The 20,633-nt window shown below is 40.4% G+C and overlaps 1 protein-coding gene across 1 annotated transcript in view; it reads left to right on the forward strand.

Annotated features, from left to right (window-relative positions):
* LOC126469750 (regulator of G-protein signaling 7) overlaps positions 1-20,633 on the forward strand; it is a 262,114-nt gene that overhangs the window by 164,599 nt on the left and 76,882 nt on the right. The window contains exon 8 of the mRNA XM_050096964.1: positions 5,874-6,100. Coding sequence (XP_049952921.1) covers positions 5,874-6,100 — 227 coding nt within the window. The remainder of the gene's footprint in view (positions 1-5,873; positions 6,101-20,633) is intronic.

Consider the following 20,633-nt stretch of genomic DNA (forward strand, 5'->3'; position numbering starts at 1 on the left):
AAGTTATTATATGAGGGCATGCTGAAAATTAATGCCTCTGAATTTTTATGTGAAAATTCTGAAAGCTTTTTACATCAACCAAATGTTATTAACCCTCTGCTTGTTTATTCTTCATGTGTACGTATTTATTTCTCAACATAGCCTCCCTGGCAGTGAATGTGTTCTCCAAATGGGGGCCAGTTTGTTGATACCATAACTGACTTTGTTGGCAGGGCCACAACCTCACCTCTGCTTGCACCACTTGGTCACTATGAAATTGAAGTCCTTGAAGGTGTTCTTTAAGTTTTGGAAATACATGAGAATTGGATGGGGCGCAGTCAGGACTGTGTGGAAGGTGAATGATGCCTGTGAATCCAAGGCATCAGATTGCTGCAGATTTTACAATGTGTGTGTGTGGTATGGCATTGTGATGCTGAAGGAGAGGGTTCTCCATGTGTGGATGAATTCTTCAGATTCAAAACTAGAATATAGCGTGCTGTTTCTCATGCACCAGTATAGTTAAGTTAGACACCTCCATGTTACACACTACAGTTAGGAGCTCTTTAGTGGCAGACGGTTGCAAACATGTAGAAATGAAGAAGAAAACTATAAAATGTTAATAACATTTGTTTTATTCAAAAAGCTTTAAGAGTTTTCACATAAAAATTCAGTGGCATTACTTTTCAGCTTGCACTCATAAGTTGGTAAACATTCTGTGAAATTCATGAGCCAGATCAAAACCAGTAAGAGAAGCCAGATGATACTTTTTATTGCACTATGTTTTAAATGAAATGGTAGATTCATTCGGAAGTTAAAATGTGTCATGTGTCCTTCTGGAAAATGTCTACAGTGACAGAAACCATCAGTCAACAGTAGAGAAACTATCAATATTTCTGTCCAGTCTGGTGATTAGACACATTTCTCTTGTCATACTGATGCATCATGGTCTAATACAACATTATTTTCTGGAGCTTTGAGTATGAATCCATGTATGTAATTTTGATATGATTTGACAGATGACATTTAATATGAAATTTTATAGTTCACATAAGATCCGGGCAGTTGCAGAGGGTGGGCTTACTGGTAGTTGGGAGCTCCAACGTCAGGCGCGTAATGGGGCCCCTTAGGGAAATGGCAGCAAGAGAGGGGAAGAAAACCAATGTGCACTCCGTGTGCATACCGGGGGGAGTCATTCCAGATGTGGAAAGGGTCCTTCCGGATGCCATGGAGGGTACAGGGTGCACCCATCTGCAGGTGGTCGCTCATGTCGGCACCAATGATGTGTGTCGCTATGGATCGGAGGAAATCCTCTCTGGCTTCCGGCGGCTATCTGATTTGGTGAAGACTGCCAGTCTCGCTAGCGGGATGAAAGCAGAGCTCACCATCTGCAGCATCGTCGACAGGACTGACTGCGGACCTTTGGTACAGAGCCGAGTGGAGGGTCTGAATCAGAGGCTGAGACGGTTCTGCGACCGTGTGGGCTGCAGATTCCTCGACTTGCGCCATAGGGTGGTGGGGTTTCGGGTTCCGCTGGATAGGTCAGGAGTCCACTACACGCAACAAGCGGCTACACGGGTAGCAGGGGTTGTGTGGCGTGGGCTGGGCGGTTTTTTAGGTTAGATGGCCTTGGGCAAGTACAGAAAGGGCAACAGCCTCAACGGGTGTGGGGCAAAGTCAGGACATGCGGGGACCAAGCAGCAATCGGTATTGTAATTGTCAACTGTCGAAGCTGCGTTGGTAAAGTACCGGAACTTCAAGCGCTGATAGAAAGCACCGAAGCTGAAATCGTTATAGTTACAGAAAGCTGGCTTAAGCCAGAGATAAATTCTGCCGAAATTTTTACAAAGGTACAGACGGTGTTTAGAAAGGATAGATTGCATGCAACCGGTGGTGGAGTGTTCGTCGCTGTTAGTAGTAGTTTATCCTGTAGTGAAGTAGAAGTGGATAGTTCCTGTGAATTATTATGGGTGGAAGTTACACTAAACAACCGAACTAGGTTAATAATTGGCTCCTTTTACCGACCTCCCGACTCAGCAGCATTAGTGGCAGAACAACTGAGAGAAAATTTGGAATACATTTCACATAAATTTTCTCAGCATGTTATAGTCTTAGGTGGAGATTTCAATTTACCAGATATAGACTGGGACACTCAGATGTTTAGGACGGGTGGTAGGGACAGAGCATCGAGTGACATTATACTGAGTGCACTATCCGAAAATTACCTCGAGCAATTAAACAGAGAACCGACTCGTGGAGATAACATCTTGGACCTACTGATAACAAACAGACCCGAACTTTTCGACTCTGTATGTACAGAACAGGGAATCAGTGATCATAAGGCCGTTGCAGCATCCCTGAATATGGAAGTTAATAGGAATATAAAAAAAGGGAGGAAGGTTTATCTGTTTAGCAAGAGTAATAGAAGGCAGATTTCAGACTACCTAACAGATCAAAACGAAAATTTCTGTTCCGACACTGACAATGTTGAGTGTTTATGGAAAAAGTTCAAGGCAATCGTAAAATGCGTTTTAGACAGGTACGTGCCGAGTAAAACTGTGAGGGACGGGAAAAACCCACCGTGGTACAACAACAAAGTTAGGAAACTACTGCGAAAGCAAAGAGAGCTCCACTCCAAGTTTAAACGCAGCCAAAACCTCTCAGACAAACAGAAGCTAAACGATGTCAAAGTTAGTGTAAGGAGGGCTATGCGTGAAGCGTTCATTGAATTCGAAAGTAAAATTCTATGTACCGACTTGACAGAAAATCCTAGGAAGTTCTGGTCTTACGTTAAATCAGTAAGTGGCTCGAAACAGCATATCCAGACACTACGGGATGATGATGGCATTGAAACAGAGGATGACACGCGTAAAGCTGAAATACTAAACACCTTTTTCCAAAGCTGTTTCACAGAGGAAGACCGCACTGCAGTTCCTTCTCTAAATCCTTGCACAAACGAAAAAATGGCTGACATCGAAATAAGTGTCCAAGGAATAGAAAAGCAACTGGAATCACTCAATAGAGGAAAGTCCACTGGACCTGACGGGATACCAATTCGATTCTACACAGAGTACGCGAGAGAACTTGCCCCCCTTCTAACAGCCGTGTACCGCAAGTCTCTAGAGGAACGGAGGGTTCCAAATGATTGGAAAAGAGCACAGATAGTCCCAGTCTTCAAGAAGGGTCGTCGAGCAGATGCGCAAAACTATAGACCTATATCTCTTACGTCGATCTCTTGTAGAATTTTAGAGCATGTTTTTTGCTCGCGTATCATGTCATTTCTGGAAACCCAGAATCTACTATGTAGGAATCAACATGGATTCCGGAAACAGCGATCGTGTGAGACCCAACTCGCCTTATTTGTTCATGAGACCCAGAAAATATTAGATACAGGCTCCCAGGTAGATGCTATTTTTCTTGACTTCCGGAAGGCGTTCGATACAGTTCCGCACTGTCGCCTGATAAACAAAGTAAGAGCCTACGGAATATCAGACCAGCTGTGTGGCTGGATTGAAGAGTTTTTAGCAAACAGAACACAGCATGTTGTTATCAATGGAGAGACGTCTACAGACGTTAAAGTAACCTCTGGCGTGCCACAGGGGAGTGTTATGGGACCATTGCTTTTCACAATATATATAAATGACTTAGTAGATAGTGTCGGAAGTTCCATGCGGCTTTTCGCGGATGATGCTGTAGTATACAGAGAAGTTGCAGCATTAGAAAATTGTAGCAAAATACAGGAAGATCTGCAGCGGATAGGCACTTGGTGCAGGGAGTGGCAACTGACCCTTAACATAGACAAATGTAATGTATTGCGAATACATAGAAAGAAGGATCCTTTATTGTATGATTATATGATAGCGGAACAAACACTGGCAGCAGTTACTTCTGTAAAATATCTGGGAGTATGCGTACGGAACGATTTGAAGTGGAATGATCATATAAAATTAATTGTTGGTAAGGCGGGTACCAGGTTGAGATTCATTGGGAGAGTGCTTAGAAAATGTAGTCCATCAACAAAGGAGGTGGCTTACAAAACACTCGTTCGACCTATACTTGAGTATTGCTCGTCAGTGTGGGATCCGTACCAGGTCGGGTTGACGGAGGAGATAGAAAAGATCCAAAGAAGAGCGGCGCGTTTCGTCACCGGGTTATTTGGTAACCGTGATAGCGTTACGGAGATGTTTAATAAACTCAAGTGGCAGACTCTGCAAGAGAGGCGCTCTGCATCGCGGTGTAGCTTGCTGTCCAGGTTTCGAGAGGGTGCGTTTCTGGATGAGGTATCGAATATATTGCTTCCCCCTACTTATACCTCCCGAGGAGATCACGAATGTAAAATTAGAGAGATTAGAGCGCGCACGGAGGCTTTCAGACAGTCGTTCTTCCCGCGAACCATACGCGACTGGAACAGGAAAGGGAGGTAATGACAGTGGCACGTAAAGTGCCCTCCGCCACACACCGTTGGGTGGCTTGCGGAGTATCAATGTAGATGTAGATGTAGAAAACACAAGAAGCAACAGATAATTGGTGTTATGAATTCCAAGTTCTTGCTAGCCCAAAACAGTTTTCCTTAACTTGCTATTGATCCTCATTTGGATGTTGGAAAACAGTGAATAACCCCAGCCCTTCTTCTCCTCAACAATTGCAGTCACAAAAAACAGGAAAAATATAGAGTAGGAAATTAAAGAGCTCTCTCTCAGCATCTAGAGCAACCTGTTTGTATAAACCACAATGCTCTTGTGAACTGCAGTAACTGAACAATTATTGCCAATCTGTATTCTGGAAACAACATTTATAAGTGATGGAAGTATTGCCAACGAGTGACTTTTCACCTGCAATGGTTTTGGTTTATTTGTGGCAGGTACTCACCTTCTATGTTTAAATGTGGAGGTTGTTCTCTTATGTCAACTGCAGTTTAATTATGTAAATTGGCATTGTTGTTACTTGGTAATGACAAAGTGTAACCAAATATTATGGGACTTTTAGGTAACTGCATATATCATATGATTTTTTTTCTGATACAAGGGCATTGCCTTGCAGGTATACTGCTGGTGAATTAACTTCCTCACCCCATATGGCTCACCCAGTCACCCAGATAAACATCAGAGAGGATGTGGTTAATTCCAGAATAGCAAACCCACTGTAATTTCCTTTTCCATAATTACTCATGAAATTAAGTGCTGCATTAGACATTCTGACAAACATTATTCACATGGTATTGGGCCACATTTACCCTGTTGGAAAATGCAATAGATGCAGACAGGTGGTGAAGGATTTCCTTAGAAATTCTGTATTAATTACACATTAATATAGAATTTCTAAGGAAATCCTTAAGCATCTCTCTGCATTTATTGCATTTTCCAACAGGTTAAATGTGACCCAATACCGTAAGAATAATGTTCGTCAAAATGTAGCCATTATTTTGATAACCATCTGTTTATGAATTTAAATCACATACACACAAGTCTAAAATCTTATATTATTCTGTTTCCTAATGTCAAATGTGAGTACAGTCTATGTAGCATGTAAATGACCAGCTTACTGTGAGATGTGTTGTTACTTTGAAAGTACTACTCAGCTGCATAATTGTAAACACCACTCACATATAACCATTTAAATTATTGTAACAGAATGGGTAATTTGGAAGTGGCTTTTCAGTAAGTGACATCTGCAGCCCTGCACTCCTCTCTTTAAAAATTACGCCTCAGTTTTTGTTTACTTTATGTTAATTGTCTCGAACAAACTTGAAATAAATGCCAATTGCAAGTACTGAAACTGTATTGCATTTCCCATGATTATCCCTACCGAAAAATATTGTGGCCACATTCATGATGTATTATGCCTATTCAGAAAGTGGATAAAACATTATAATGAAACAATAACTCATTCTGTTACAGCCAGGGTGTGTAAATACTACTGAAATTGATATAAAGAAAGCCTGCAGAATGAATAAACCATTGAAAAGTAGTAAGCATCTACAGTTGGGTGTGGCTGGAGGTCGCATTTCACCCTCAACATTGGAAACTGATCTTGCTACACCTGTGGAACATTTAAAGAGACATATAGCTATGCTAAGGAAGCGTTTAGATAGACGGAATATTAAAGTTTCTAAAGTAGCAGAGGCGTGAGTATATTTTGTAGTTCTCAGTTGATTTTTTGTGAGGTACCTCACTATGGTGAGTGTTCCTCTTTTGTTTTATGAAATAACTTACTTTCTATTTTTGAAATCATGTTTTAATTAGCTTATAACAAAAAAGTTTAGAGGTAGTGCATGAATATAGTTTCCTAAGGGTGAGATTTTTGAGAATGTTCAGTTCCTTACAATGTAAGACTCTGTGCTCAACAAATGTGTTTGAAAGGTGAAGTAGTATTTGAATACACAACATTTAACATAGGCTTTACTTTCTGAAACATCTAACTACCTTGCCACACAAGCAAATTTTCTACTTCATTTGAGCCATCTCCAGAGCAAATGAAACTTTTCAAAAACAAAGGAGAGTAGCAACTGTTCTTCCCCCATCACCCAAAGTAGTTTATTTTTCCCAATATCCTTGCATGTGCGACAACTCATTTCTAGGAATGAATATGAATTCTTCAAGCACCAGTAGAGTGAAACCCAACCATATCTATTCATTTTCAAGATTGTAGGTAGCAGATTGATGACATATTTCTCTATTTCTGGAAAGTCATCAATTTGAGGCTGCTAAGAAAAATGGTCCCAACACATATGACACAAGCTGACTGTCAGATGACATGGATAGTCCTTGCTAGCTTGCTCACATAGTCTAGCACCTATTAACATTTTATAGATTGGATGATAATCACATCTTTTACTCGACTGCATAATTTTTAGAGTCTTATTGATTATTAGTGCCACAACAAAAGACACAACTTACATTATACTGTAATTTAAGATTTATACTCAACAATGGATGATATAAACACAGAAGGAAAATTCAAGTAGAATTGAAATACTTTAGGAGTAAAGGAGAGCACCCACTGAGAAGCAGAAGCGTTGGGCTGCTGACATGGGCACACAAAAAAGGAATAAAACTTGCTGGTTTTGGAATATATCCTTTCTCTATCTAGAGTAAAAGTACACACACACACACACACACACACACACACACACACACACACACACACAAAGGCATGCATTTTCACACATGCCTGTGCCCCTACAGCAGTGCTAAACGTAATTTGCAGACAGCATTAGTTACAATTACAGAAAGATAAGTGTGTAAACTGCCAGTGAATAACTGAAAAGTATGTAATTATAATCCATTTAATACAAAACTACATTTACTTTAAACAAAGTTAGCAGACATCAAAACAGAAATAATAATTTTTTAGGCTCAAAAGTAATTTGTAGATCTAAGTATGTAAAAATAAAACAAAACTACTTTGGAATCTGAAGAATAAATCAGTATTTCATTGCATACCCATAGGCTTTGATCACAGCTCCCATCTATTTGGCACTGAATCCACAAGTTTTTTTAATATGTTACGTGGGCGTTCTGACCATTCGTCCAATAAGGCAGCAGCAAATTGATCCCTGTTTGAGTAGCTTCTATGATGAACATATCAATCCAATGCATCCCAAAGGTGTTCATTTGGATTTAGATCTGGGATCTGGCTTGGACACCAGAAGTTTGATTTTTTCTAAGTGAAAAGAATTTTTTTAAGTGGCCAGAGGTGTGTTTTCAATTATTGTCCTGCTGAAATACCCAATACTGTGGCATATTCTGTCTTCCTTCTGGAACCATATTTTTTTCTAAAATGTCACTGTACAGGAAATGATCTATTTTTCTTCTGTTTGGGCTAGAGGACCAACCCCATGTCTAGAAAAACATCCCCACAGCATGATTCTGCCACCATCATGTTTGATGGGTGGTATCTGTTACTTTTTGTTATACCTTTGGTTTTTCGGTTGACTTATACAATGCACACCACTGGAAGAAAATATATTAAATTTACTTTCATCACTCCACTAAAACTTGGATCAATCTGCAGTATTTCATGTTTGATGTTTCTTTGCAAACTCTATCCTGGCATTCCTATTTTTTAAATTTATGAGTGGTTCAAATGTGGTCCTGTACCATTTAAATCACATGCTACTAGGTGATATTTTACAGTAGACCACATGCAGGTTCAGTCCATACTGCTGCTCTAGATCATCCCTAATTTGTTGAATCATTTTTCTTTGATCAGCAGCTGACTGCTTACAAATCATTCTGTCCTCCCACCTTGCTTTTTGAGGATGCTCTGACCATGGCTTGTTGGCTACTGTTCCCTTCTGTTTTTGCCATTGACTCCACAGGCTTATTAGTTGTTGTGATATGCCATAGTCTCTAGCAGTTCTAGATTGTGACTTTCCCTTCTTCAAAGCATGCTAAACAGCTTGTCTCACATCGGACAAGTAGTTTTTGTATTTTTTCATGCTTCTAGTTGTCTCTACAAACAAACAAACATTGTCTCAAAGCCTAAGTAACAATAGTTAATGAATATCGTACCATCAAAGCAAATTACAAAATACTTTTCAGCTAAAGGAATATCATTGTTCTTGCATAACTGTGCTGGTTTACTAGACATGTAACCACAGTGGTGTGAAGCTCTAGATGGAGTGCCACAGTTGTGTAGGTTGCTCTGTTGTGACTGCATGCAAGCAGTACTGATAACATAACACCACAACTATGAAATACTTTAGAGTGGTACTGTACATACCGCTGGCTATATGCAAGAACACAGGTGCTTGTGTGTGTGTGTGTGTGTGTGTGTGTGTGTGTGTGTTCTCTAGGTCACAAAAGACTTTATTCCAAAAGCTAGCAAATTTTCTTTCTTTTTTTGTGTGTGTGTTTCCCTGTCGATGACTCAATGCTTCTGCTTTTCAGTGACTGGTCTCCTTTACTCCTAAAATAGATGGTATAAACAAGTTTGTGTAATTTTCAATCTGAAAGAGTCTCTTCTATTGAACACTTATTATTTCTGAAAGAGTCTCTTCTGCTAAACATCCATTATTTAACAAATGATAAAGTACAGTAATAATTTTGGAATGTGTGTGTTTTTTTTATCATACCTACTGCAGGTGTGAATAACAAGCTAGAAGTATAGATTTCTGAATTTGATATATTTCTGTTTTTGAATTTTATCTATTTCTATCTCTGAATTTTATCTATTTTGCTGTACACAAAATCATGACAGAAATTAAAATTTGTGCTCATAATTAAAATGGTTCTGACAAAGAACTCATTCATTTGTCCATTACATTAAAAATTGTCTACATGAAGTAAATAGCAAGTGGAGGTACATTCCTCAATCCAATCTCTGCATGAACTTGATTTATTAGTGAATTACAAATATAATAAATACAAAAAAGAATAGATGATGCAAGTGGGAAATTATAAATCAACAGGGAAGTAGACAATCATAAAAAATCAGTCAGTACAGAAGTAAATGCACCCTTCACTCACAGCTTCAGATACATGGGGCTGACCTTCTCATGCACCAGTGCTGTGTGAGTCTGTTTCTCTTTATCTCATTCAAACACACACACACACACACACACACACACACACACACACACACACACACACACACACACAAGTACAAAGTAAACTGAGGCAATGGCTCTTCATTCCAGAAACAAACTGGGACCATGATAAAGAAAAGAAACCACCTGCTGATGCACAACATATATTCATGTAATTATTTAAACAACGGAACATTGCACCAGTTACATATTGTTTTCATGCTTAGTGCAACACATTTTGAAAATTTAATCTCATTTTCAAGAACAAATATTTATCTGAGTATTACATATGATTTTTGCATGTGTGTTTTTCTGCCTGTCTCGCATTAGAGATTATTCTATTAGATATTATTGCATTAGAGGTTATTCTAAAGCACTCTATTCTGAATGGAAATTTTCACCAATAAAGGAATGTATAGGTTGGTAGGAGATGTTTTTCATTTATTGTAAGTCTCTGGGGCAGAAGTGTACAGTGAGCACATTACACATTAATAATTGTATTTACCATGCAGTTGCAACTCTATCGGAAACACACACACACACACACACACACACACACACACACACATTAAAGTACATCACTAAAGGAAAAGTTGCACATTGGATTCAATAAAAGTACAAATTTATTGAAGATGGCAGTGAGATACATGTGTATGGTACACAATATTTTATCTCTGTTGGTGGAACACATTTAAATTTTAAAATTTTTCTTGAATTATCAGTAAAATCTGGGCTTTTCTCATAATAAATTTTATTAAAATTATTTAGAAGAATTTTGGTAAGTATGTACAGAAGTATTATCTAGTGTATATAACAAGGTAACAATACTATGAAGAGGGTAGTTGCTACTCTTCACATAACGAAGATACAGAGCCACAGATAAACACAACTAAAAGATGGTCAGAAAGTGGACTTTCAGCCAACTAGGCCTTTGTCAGAAGAAGACAACAAACACATACACACTCACGCAAACGCAACTCGCACACACATGACCACAGTCTCTGGCTTTTGACAAAGGCCTAATTGGCTGAAAGCTCATGTTTTGACAGTTCTTTTGTTGTGCCTATCTGCAACTGAGCATCTCCATTTATGGTGAGTAGCATCTATCCTTTTCATAATACTGTTACATTCCATCCTGGATTTTCCAATGTTTGTATATAACAAGGTGTTACAGAGCAAACACTTTCACTTAGCATCAGTGACCTTAGAGTTCACTAATCTTCTACTACTGATCTTATGAGTAACCTAGTATAGTGAAGTCCAGACGTGAAGAAAGGTTTGTGTAGCTAAAACTAAAGAGTGAAATGTTTGCAATCATAAAGCAATCTTTAGGGGACATTTATAAATGATAAGAGTGCAGCAGTCAGGTGCCTCTTCTCTCTCTCTCTCTCTCTCTCTCTCTCTCTCTCTCTCTCTCTCTCTCCCCCCTTGCGCAAATCCAGATTTCGGCTAGTGTCTAGTCATTATCAATACACTATTTTTTAAAACTGATGCATGTTTGTTCCCTGTTGTTTGGGTGTCAGTCACAGTTCTTTGAATACATTAAGGGACAGACGTGTACAGTCAGCCAGTGAAACACATCTCTTAAAAACTGCATTAGGCTATCTGTGGTGTCACCGCCAGACACCACACTTGCTAGGTGGTAGCCTTTAAATCGGCCGTGGTCCGTTAGTATACGTCGGACCCACGTGTCGCCACTTGTGTCAGTGATTGCAGACTGAGCGCCGCCACACGTCAGGTCTAAAGAGTCGTCCTAGCACTCGCCCCAGTTGTACAACCGACTTTGCTAGGAAAGGTTCACTGACAAATACGCTCTCATTTGCCGAGACGATAGTTAGCATAGCCTTCAGCTATGTCATTTGCTATGACCTAGCAAGGTGCCATAGCATTTGATATTTATCTTGAAGCATGTACAGTCAAGAGAGATGTTCTCCAATTGTGGATTAAAGTTAAGTATTCCAAGAACTACGTTCTTTTCTTCATAGGATAATTACTTTACCTTGTTCCAGACCTCACGCCAATCTGCGTGAGCTTAAAAGCGTGCATTTTGGCCTCCTCTAGCAACACGGTGTTGGCTCTTCTGCCAACACTTCACTATCAATGGTGGTTCGAACAGCTTCTTTGTGTGGTTCACTGAATGTTTCGCTTTTAAACACAAACTGTTTTCCACCATTTCACAATTGCATGAAGGAGGATCCCAGTCTGAGTTATCTACCTAGATAGGTCAAACGTATGTTTTGTTGTGTGTTTGAATACAACTACATTATTTTCATTGGAAAGTCTTAAAGCTAATTTTATGCTCTGCTTTTATGTAGAAGAATGAAAGTGTGGGACCAATACTTAAGTAATGAGTTTTTTTTATTCTCAAAAAGCAGTTCGGGATGGCTATATTGTGCTGGCAACATCACTGGATGGTTATTAATGTCATGAAAATGATCTGTCTTGTTAACATTTTGCTTTGTTTTACACTTATTCGTGGTGGATTTCAACATATGAACAATATCAAACATAGAAAATGTATTTTTTGAAGAATCCAGAGAATGCACAATACAGGCCTGTAGGGTTTTATTTGAAGTGAAAAATTATAAATCCTAATGCCAGGAAAGTAAATACTAGCCAGGAAACATGCACTGCATGTTAAAAAGTCTTTCTGCTCACACCATTGTTATGAACAATGAGGATGATAACTTTGGATCCAACATATTCCACCGTATGCAGACATTATTAAAGACTTTAATTGTTCAATGACAGTATTATAAAAAGGGTAGATCGATACTCTTCATATAGAGGAGATGTTGAGTTGCAGACACAATACAAGTGAGTTTTCAAACAAAAGGCCTTCTTCCAATGTAGAAAACACACACACATTCATGTAATTACAACTTACACATGTGACCATTGTCTCTAGCTACTGAGGCCAGACTGTGAGCTACTGCATCTGATGGGAGAAGCAATCTGAGTGCTGGGGGTAAGGAGGAGGCCAAGGAAGGGAGGGGGAGGGATAGCAGGCTATGGGTGTGGGAGGGTGTAGTGCTGCTTGTGGGAGCATGCAGGGAATTGGTGGGGACAGGCTAGGCATGCTAGGTGCAAGCAGGGAGGTTGAGGAGGTAGGGATGCAGCAGGAAGGTGATTGGAAAAGGGGAGATGTAGAGGAGGGGGAAAAAAAGAGACGGTAGTGGGTGTGTTGGTGGAATAAAAGGCTGTGTAGTGCTGGAGTGGGAGCAGGGAACAGGATAGGAGGGTGCATGACAGGGACTAGCATAGGTAGAGGCTAAGGTTGTGGAAACTTAAGATATATTGCAGGGAAAGTTACCATCTGTGAAATTCAGAAAAACTGGTGTTTGTACGAAGGGTCCAGATGGCACAGACTATGAAACAGTCATTGAAATGAAGGTTGTTCAGCAACTGGGTGGTCCAGCTGTCTCTAGGCCACAGTGTGTCAGTGGACATTTGTGTGAACAGACAGCTTGTTGGTTGTCATGCCCACATAGAACACAACACAGTGGTTGCAGTTAGTTTTTTGATCACATGACTGCTTTCACAGGTAGCCCTGCCATTGAAGGGGTAGGTGACCAGAGTGGAGTAAGTGGTTATGGGAGGATGTATGGGCCACGTCTTGCATCTAGGTCTATTACGGGGCAATGATCCATGTAGCAATGAGTTGAGAGCAGAGATGAAATGAGGATGGAGAAAGATATTATGTAAGTTCAGTGGGTAGTGGAAATCACTGCGGGAGGTATGGGAAGGATAGTAGGTGGGATATTCCTCATTTCAGGGCATGGCGAGAGGTAGTCAAAACCCTGGTGGAGAATGTGATTCAGTTGGTCCAGTCCTGGGTGGTACTGAGTCATGAGCGGAGTGCTTCTTTATGGCCAGATGGTGAGAAAGTTGGAGGTGGTAGGTGAACAGAGAGACAGGGTGTGGGATATCTGTTTTTGTACAAGGTAGGAAGGGTAATTTTGGCCTGTGAAGGCCTCAGTGATACCCTTGGTATATTTGGAGAGAGACTGCTCATCATTACAGACGCAGCGACAATGGATAACTAGGATGTACTGAAGGGACTTCTTGGTATGGAGTGGGTGGCAGCTGTTGAAGTGGAAGTGCTATTGGTGGTGGGTAGGTTTGATGTGGACAGAGGTGCTGATGTAGCCATTTTTGAGGTGGAGGTCAATGTGGAAGAAGGTTGGTTGGTTTTGGGGAAGGAGACCAGACAGCGTGGTCATCGGTCTCATCGGATTAGGGAAGGATTGAGAAGGAAGTCGGCCGTGCCCTTTCAGAGGAACCATCCCGGCATTTGCCTGGAGTGATTTAGGGAAATCACGGAAAACCTAAATCAGGATGGCCGGACGCGGGAAGGTTTCCTGTTGAGTTGAGGAGAACTAGATGAAGTGAAAGGAGGAGGAGGAGGTATTGAGGTTCAGGAGGAAAGCAGATAATTTGTCCCCATCCTCAGTCCAAACCACAAATAAATCATCATGAATCTGAACCAGGTGTGGGGTTTGGGATTATGGGAGGTTAGGAAGGATTCCTCTAGATGGCCCATGAATAGCTTGGCATTGGCTGGTGCGATGTGGGTGCCCACTGCTTTAGCACATATTTGTTTTTAGATGATGCCTTCAAAGGTGAAGTAATTGTGGCTAATTGTAATGGTTACCAGGAAGGAGGTTGCATGGTTGAAACCAGTTGGGTGTTGCAAAAGTTAGTGTTCCATAGTGGCAAAGCCGTGAGCATTAGGGATTTTAGTCTAGAGGGTTCGTGGTATTAACAGTGACAAGCAGAGCACCATGTTGTAAAGGAACAGGAAGTGTGGATAGTCGGTGGACGAAATGGGTGGTGTCTTTGCTATAGGAGGATTGGTCAATAAGAGAAGAGATTCTCTCAGTGGGGACACAGTAACTGGCCACAATGGGACGTCCTGAATGGTAGGGTTCATGGATGTTTAGGAAGCATGTAGAAGGTAGGAGTGTGGGGAGTAGTAGGGTTGAGGAGAGAGACAGATTGTTGGGAGAGATTCTCTAATGGGTCTTATGTTTTGAGGAGAGACTGGAGATCCTGCTGTATTTCTGGAATGGGGTCACTCTGGCTGGGTTTGTAGGTGGATGAAGCTGACAGGTAGCACACTTCTTCTGCCAGGTAATCCGTGTGGTTCAAAACCACAGTGGTGGAGCCATCCATTGTTGGCAGGTAGGATTATAAGGTCAGGATCAATTGTTAGGTAGTGGGTTGCAGTTGTTTATTAAGATGCAAGGTTAGCTTTGATGTTGAGGGATTTGGGGTATTATGGTGAGGCAAGGTTTGAGGTTATGAAATTCTGGAATGTTAATAGAGGCTGATTTGGGACAGTGAGGGTGAATCATGGTTGAATGGAGGAGTGAACAGATTCAGGCTAGGTTGAGTTTGATTGGTAGGGTTGGGGGCAAAAAAGTGTGAAACATGAAAGTAACTACTTAACTAACTAACTAACTAACTGACTAAGGAGCAGGAGAAGGACAGAAGGTGTTTAACAAGCCTAGCATGACTGAAGTTGAGAGCAGGGCAAAAGCTAAGGAAAGGACTGATACTTCTGTGGGACTAAGGCTTTTGGAGAAAAAGTTCAACACTGTATTTCAGGTCTGTTTAGGTTCTGGATTCTGTATGGTGGTGGGAGGGAGTTTCTCAGATTGTGCTAAATGCACTAGGTCTGCAAGACAGGGTTTGCCAGCTATGAGGGGATGTTTGGAGGCTTTTGTAGAGGTGTACTTTAAGGGGGTGTAGGAGGTGAACAGGTTGGAGCAGAATGCATAATGCCACTTCCAAAAACTCTCCAACCAGCACACCCCATCAAAGACACCAGCCATTTCCTTCATCGACTCCTTTACCACAGGGCCCACTGCTCCTTTGAAGACATCACATGCAAATACATTCATCATACATCAATGGGCACCCACATGGCACCAACCTATTCATGGACCTTCTAGAGGAATCCATCCTAGCCACCCAGAAACCTAAATCCCTCACCTGGTTCAGATTCATTGGCAATATATTCATTATCTGGACTGAGGGCGAGAACACCCTATCCACATACCTCCAGGACCGCAACACTTTCTTCCCCATGTGCTTCACCTGGACCTCCTCAACCCAGCAAGCTACCTTCCTTGATGTTGACCTCCCCTCAGAGATGGCTACATCAGTACCTCCGTACATATCAAACCTACCAACCACCAGCAATACCTTCATTTTGACAGCTGTCACCCATTCCATACCAAGAAGTCCCATCCATAAAACCTAGCCACCTGTGGCCATTGCATCTGTAGTGACAAGCAGTCCCTCTCCAAATATACCAACAGTGTCAGTGAGGCTTTCACAGACCAAAATTACCCTCCCAATCCTGTACAGAAACAGATTTCTTGTGATTTGTCTCTCCAGTCACGTACCACCTCCCACTTTCCCACAATCCAGCCCTAAAGATGCACTCCCCTCATGACACAGTACCACCCAGGACTGGAGCAACTGAGTCACATTTTCCGCCAATGTTCTGACAACCTCTCTTCATGCCCTGAATTGAGGAATATCCTCTCCACTATCCTTCTCTCACCTTCCACAGTGGTATTCCACCACCCACCAAACCTACACAGTATCCTTGTCCATCCCTACTCCATCCCTGCTCCCAATCCCTTGCTTCATGTCTCATGTCCCTGTAATAGACCTAGACGCAAGACCTGTCCCATACATCCTCACACTACCACCTACTGCACTCCAATCACAAGCATCAACTATCCCATCAAAGGCACGGCTACCTGTGAAAGCAGTTATGTGACCTACAAAGTAAGCTGCAACCACTGTGCTGCATTCTATGTGGGTGTGGCAACCTATAAGCTGTCTATCTGCATGAATGTCCACTGACAAACTGTGGCATAGAGACAGCTGGACCACCAAGTTGCTGACATGCTTCCCAACACAACAGGCTTCACTCCAATGTCTGTTTCACAGTCTGTACCATCTGGATCCTTCCTACAAACAACAGCTTTCCTGAACTATGCAAGTGATAACTTTCCCTGTAGTATTCCTACATTCCTATAAACCCCTTCACCTCAGCCTTTGCCAGTCCCTGTCCTTCACCCACCTATCCCCTTCCCTGCTCCAAATCCAGCATTACACAGCCTTCTATTTCATCAACAGACCCATTAGTCTTTCTTTTTCCCCCTCATCGACCCTCATTTTCCACTCACCTCTCACCTTCCCTTCGGCCTCCCCACCCTCTCAGACCTACCGACTGCACCGATCACAGATTTGTTACATTATATTTTGGATTTTGTTTCGCAAACATTATTGCCTGCAGGATGTACATAGAGTACATGGTTAGTATGTATCACTCCGAAGTATATTAGTCTCAAGCCATCATGTTCCAGGAAGGCTGAGACCCTTTTCAGCAGTTATATATTTGTACTGATTTTCTTACAGATTTGGTCTATATGTTCTTTCCATGACAGGTGTTTGTCAATAATTATGCCCAAAAAATTGTGTTTGTTTGTTTGGCTGTTTATGTTCTGACTATAGCTAAGCATAAATTGCAATGTCACTGTCTTCTCTTTATTTACAAGTAGCTTATTTGCAGTAAGATAACTTGACAGAAAATTATAATTGATTTCACTACTGTTTGTAATAGTTTGCACATCATGGCCCCATCTGACAAAAGATGTGTCATCAGCATAGCTTACAACCTTGGCGTTTTGAGGGTCAGTTAAATCATTAACGTACACAGGAAACAGAAAAGGCCTCAATATACTTCCTTGGGGTACACCACCTTGAAGTATCTTGTGGGTTGATTTGGTTGTTAACAACTGTTCATTGCTTTTATAAGTGAACTTGACACACTGTTTCCTGTCTTTTAAATAGGAGGTAAGTAGTTGTAAGGCTGCCTCTCTCATCCCATATGCTTCTAATTTATGCAATAGAATTGTTGATTCATAGTATCAAAAGCCTTACTCATATCCAGGAAGGTGCCTGTTACCTTGTATCGTTTTCCTCTAGCTTCTTTAACATTTCATGTATAAAAACTGCTACTGCTGTTACAATAGATCTTCCTTTTCTAAAACCATGTTGTAGATTGTTAAATAGATTATGTTTGATGAAATGTGCCTCAATTTGATTTAATATTACTTTCTCTAATAAAAAGCCTTTGTATCTTGTGCACTTTCGGACAGTCACTATATCAGTCACTTGCACAACATGATATACTTATTTTAAAACTCACACTGGAAGAAAACAGACAGTTAAATAAGATCCACTTATTATACTTTCACATATTTCACTATAAAAAATTCCAGATGCATTTGGATGATAACAGATCCCAAGATACAGAGTATATCATAATCAGTGGCATAAATGCATACAGTTCATACAGTTGAAAATACATGGTATTGGAAGCAAGAAAGTCTCTGTAAACATGGGCTATAAAACATACACCTTAAGGGCTATGAACACTCACTCAGTGGAAGAGATGTGTTTCATAGTCATGACAATGAAGAAGTCCTCATAGCTTTTAAGGTATGTGCCTTAGAGCCCATTTACTGGACAATTTTGTATTATTTTGGTCCACATTATTACCTATCAAAATATGGAAATGAGAGAGATTGCAGTAGACAAGATTTGTTTACAATATAAAAGATGAAGAAGTATTCTCTTAAGGTATGCATTTTAGAGCCCACATTTCATGAACCTTTTTCACTTCTAGTTCTGTGTACTTTCAACTGTGTGCATTTATGCCATTAATTATGATACACCCTGTATAGTCAGAAGCAAATGCACCATCCAGTATACCTCAAGAGAGAGTTATGGGGCCATTACTTATCATAATATCTACTATTCAGCAGTTGAATTATAGATAGCTACTATGTTTGAGAGTGAGAGGAAGGTCACTTCTATCGCCATGATGAGTGGAATAGCTTGGTGTGTCTGATGACTGGGATGTCATCAGAACATGTAGTTCACATTGACATGACAGTCAAATGTCTAATGGACAGAGTGAACTATATAAGTGCATTTGATCATCATAAAATAACAGGTGCCCATTGCGTGGCACACTTCACTTCAGAGCCCATGCGGGTACTAAGCTTACCATGTGCCGTAATATCAAGGGTGTATCTCAATTTGTCAAAAACTTCTGCCACAAGAGAAGTCATGAGCAACAGTGTATTGATTGGATTTCCATTGAATATTGTAGAGTGTAACAGTGAAAAGATGGGATACAGCGCAGCAAATCAGTCACCTATTCAGTGATGGACAGCAACAACTAGCAAGCAGCCATTCCTCTAGAACCACCTTCTCACTGTGGAGTACAGAAGCCATCACCTCAGATTTGTATTTCTGCTTTCCTCATGTCACATGTCACAGGGGATTGGAACTGGTGCAGGTACAGTGCCATTGGGCGATCAAAGCTTAGAAAAAGCTCATTTGATCTGATGAGCCATGTTACATGTTAGTGCATCTGATGAAAGGGTGCAGTAGTGTTGATAAGCTTCTTGCCAAGAGGGCAACATTCAGGAGAGGATGGTGATGAGGGAAGTTTACAAAGGATGAAATTAGGCCCATGGCAGATGTGTCATTGTCTGTCTCTGGCAAACGGTAAAGCAACTGACTAACTGAAAATTTGTTTCCTTTTGTTGATCTACAGCATCCTGCTAGTGTGGAAAGGTTCTCAGACTTACAACAGTAGTCATAAATTTGCTGAAAGAGGCTTCCTTATGATTCTTGTTATAAATCTGTGTCTGCTCCTGCATTCCCCATGGACAGATTTATGTCTACCACTGTAAATTGCTGTGTGCAGATACTCCTAGATACTTGATGGTTATGACTAATTCTAGTAACTGATCACTGCTCATGTATCAAACAATATTGGATCTCTTCCCTAGTTATACATCATACATTACATTTATTTCTGTTTTGGGTCAGTTATTGGTCTTTACAGCAAGCTCTGATCATCTGCAGATGTAATCTCCTTGTATTTAATAAAAAAATTTTGAATGAGGTTGCCTTCTGGTGTACAACTGTACCACCTGTGAATAACCTCATAGAGCCACAAGTTTTGTCAGTCAGGTCACTAATGTACACAAAGGTGACTTTTGTTTTTGAAATTTGTATTTTTCCTTTTGCTATCTATAAGTTTGGTTCCATTCCACAAAAAAATGACTTGCATGTTAAGGGGTAAAGGTTGCCCCTAAACCACCTACATCTGGGGGTAGAGGCAGATGAAAAATCAGATAAAAATTTTGTTTATTTTGATCTCAAAAAATATTTTACACAAATAGTTGATTATCCAATAAAGTGCAATTTAATTATCAGTATTATTGTACTCACTTTAATAATAAAATTTATAAACCTACAATGTTCAACAATTGTGAGGAAAATATGAAAATTAAAACACATTTTCTTTTAAAAAATCTTATTCTGTAATAAAGTTTTTTATGGCCTGGAAACCAATGGCAATACCCAGATACAGCCCAAAGAATATGGTGCTTCTGTTTCTCATTTTATGCAAATTTTTTATTGTGGTCCTCCAAGAGCTTATAACCTCTCTCAGCTGGATCATTTACAGCTTTTAATAACTGGGTGTAGAGCATTGACAAAATATGCATTTTCATTCCGTTGTGAAGGCTCTGTCCTAAGGAACTTAGCACTCTAGTGTACTCGGGTAAATAATATTCTTATGTCATTTGGAATGAACTTTCAGATATTGTTATTGGTAATTTATGAGATTTGATTGATTCCTATTTAAATGCTTAAATACTTCTTTCTGGTTCACCTGATGATTCTGTGCATTGGCTAATTTCATTTTTGTTTCAAAAGACAAATTAGGATTGAAGATGGCCATGATGACAGAATTGGGAACAGATACCATAAGTGATGTTTCATTTTGTTCTAAAACTACATGAGAGATATCACTATTGACAATGTTACATTAATAAAGTTTTAAAATAATACTGAAATTCAGATATGGTGCTTTGTTTTCAGAAGGGACACAGAATCATGCTTCGACATACACAATGATAAGGAACATGCAGGGTGAGGCAGCTAAGTCATAACACACCTTGTATCTCCCCAACTGTAATAGATACGAAGATGCTGTTTGGACTGAATTGCAGGGACAGGG

Source organism: Schistocerca serialis, chromosome 3 (assembly GCF_023864345.2).
Source record: "Schistocerca serialis cubense isolate TAMUIC-IGC-003099 chromosome 3, iqSchSeri2.2, whole genome shotgun sequence".
NCBI lineage: Eukaryota > Metazoa > Arthropoda > Insecta > Orthoptera > Acrididae > Schistocerca > Schistocerca serialis.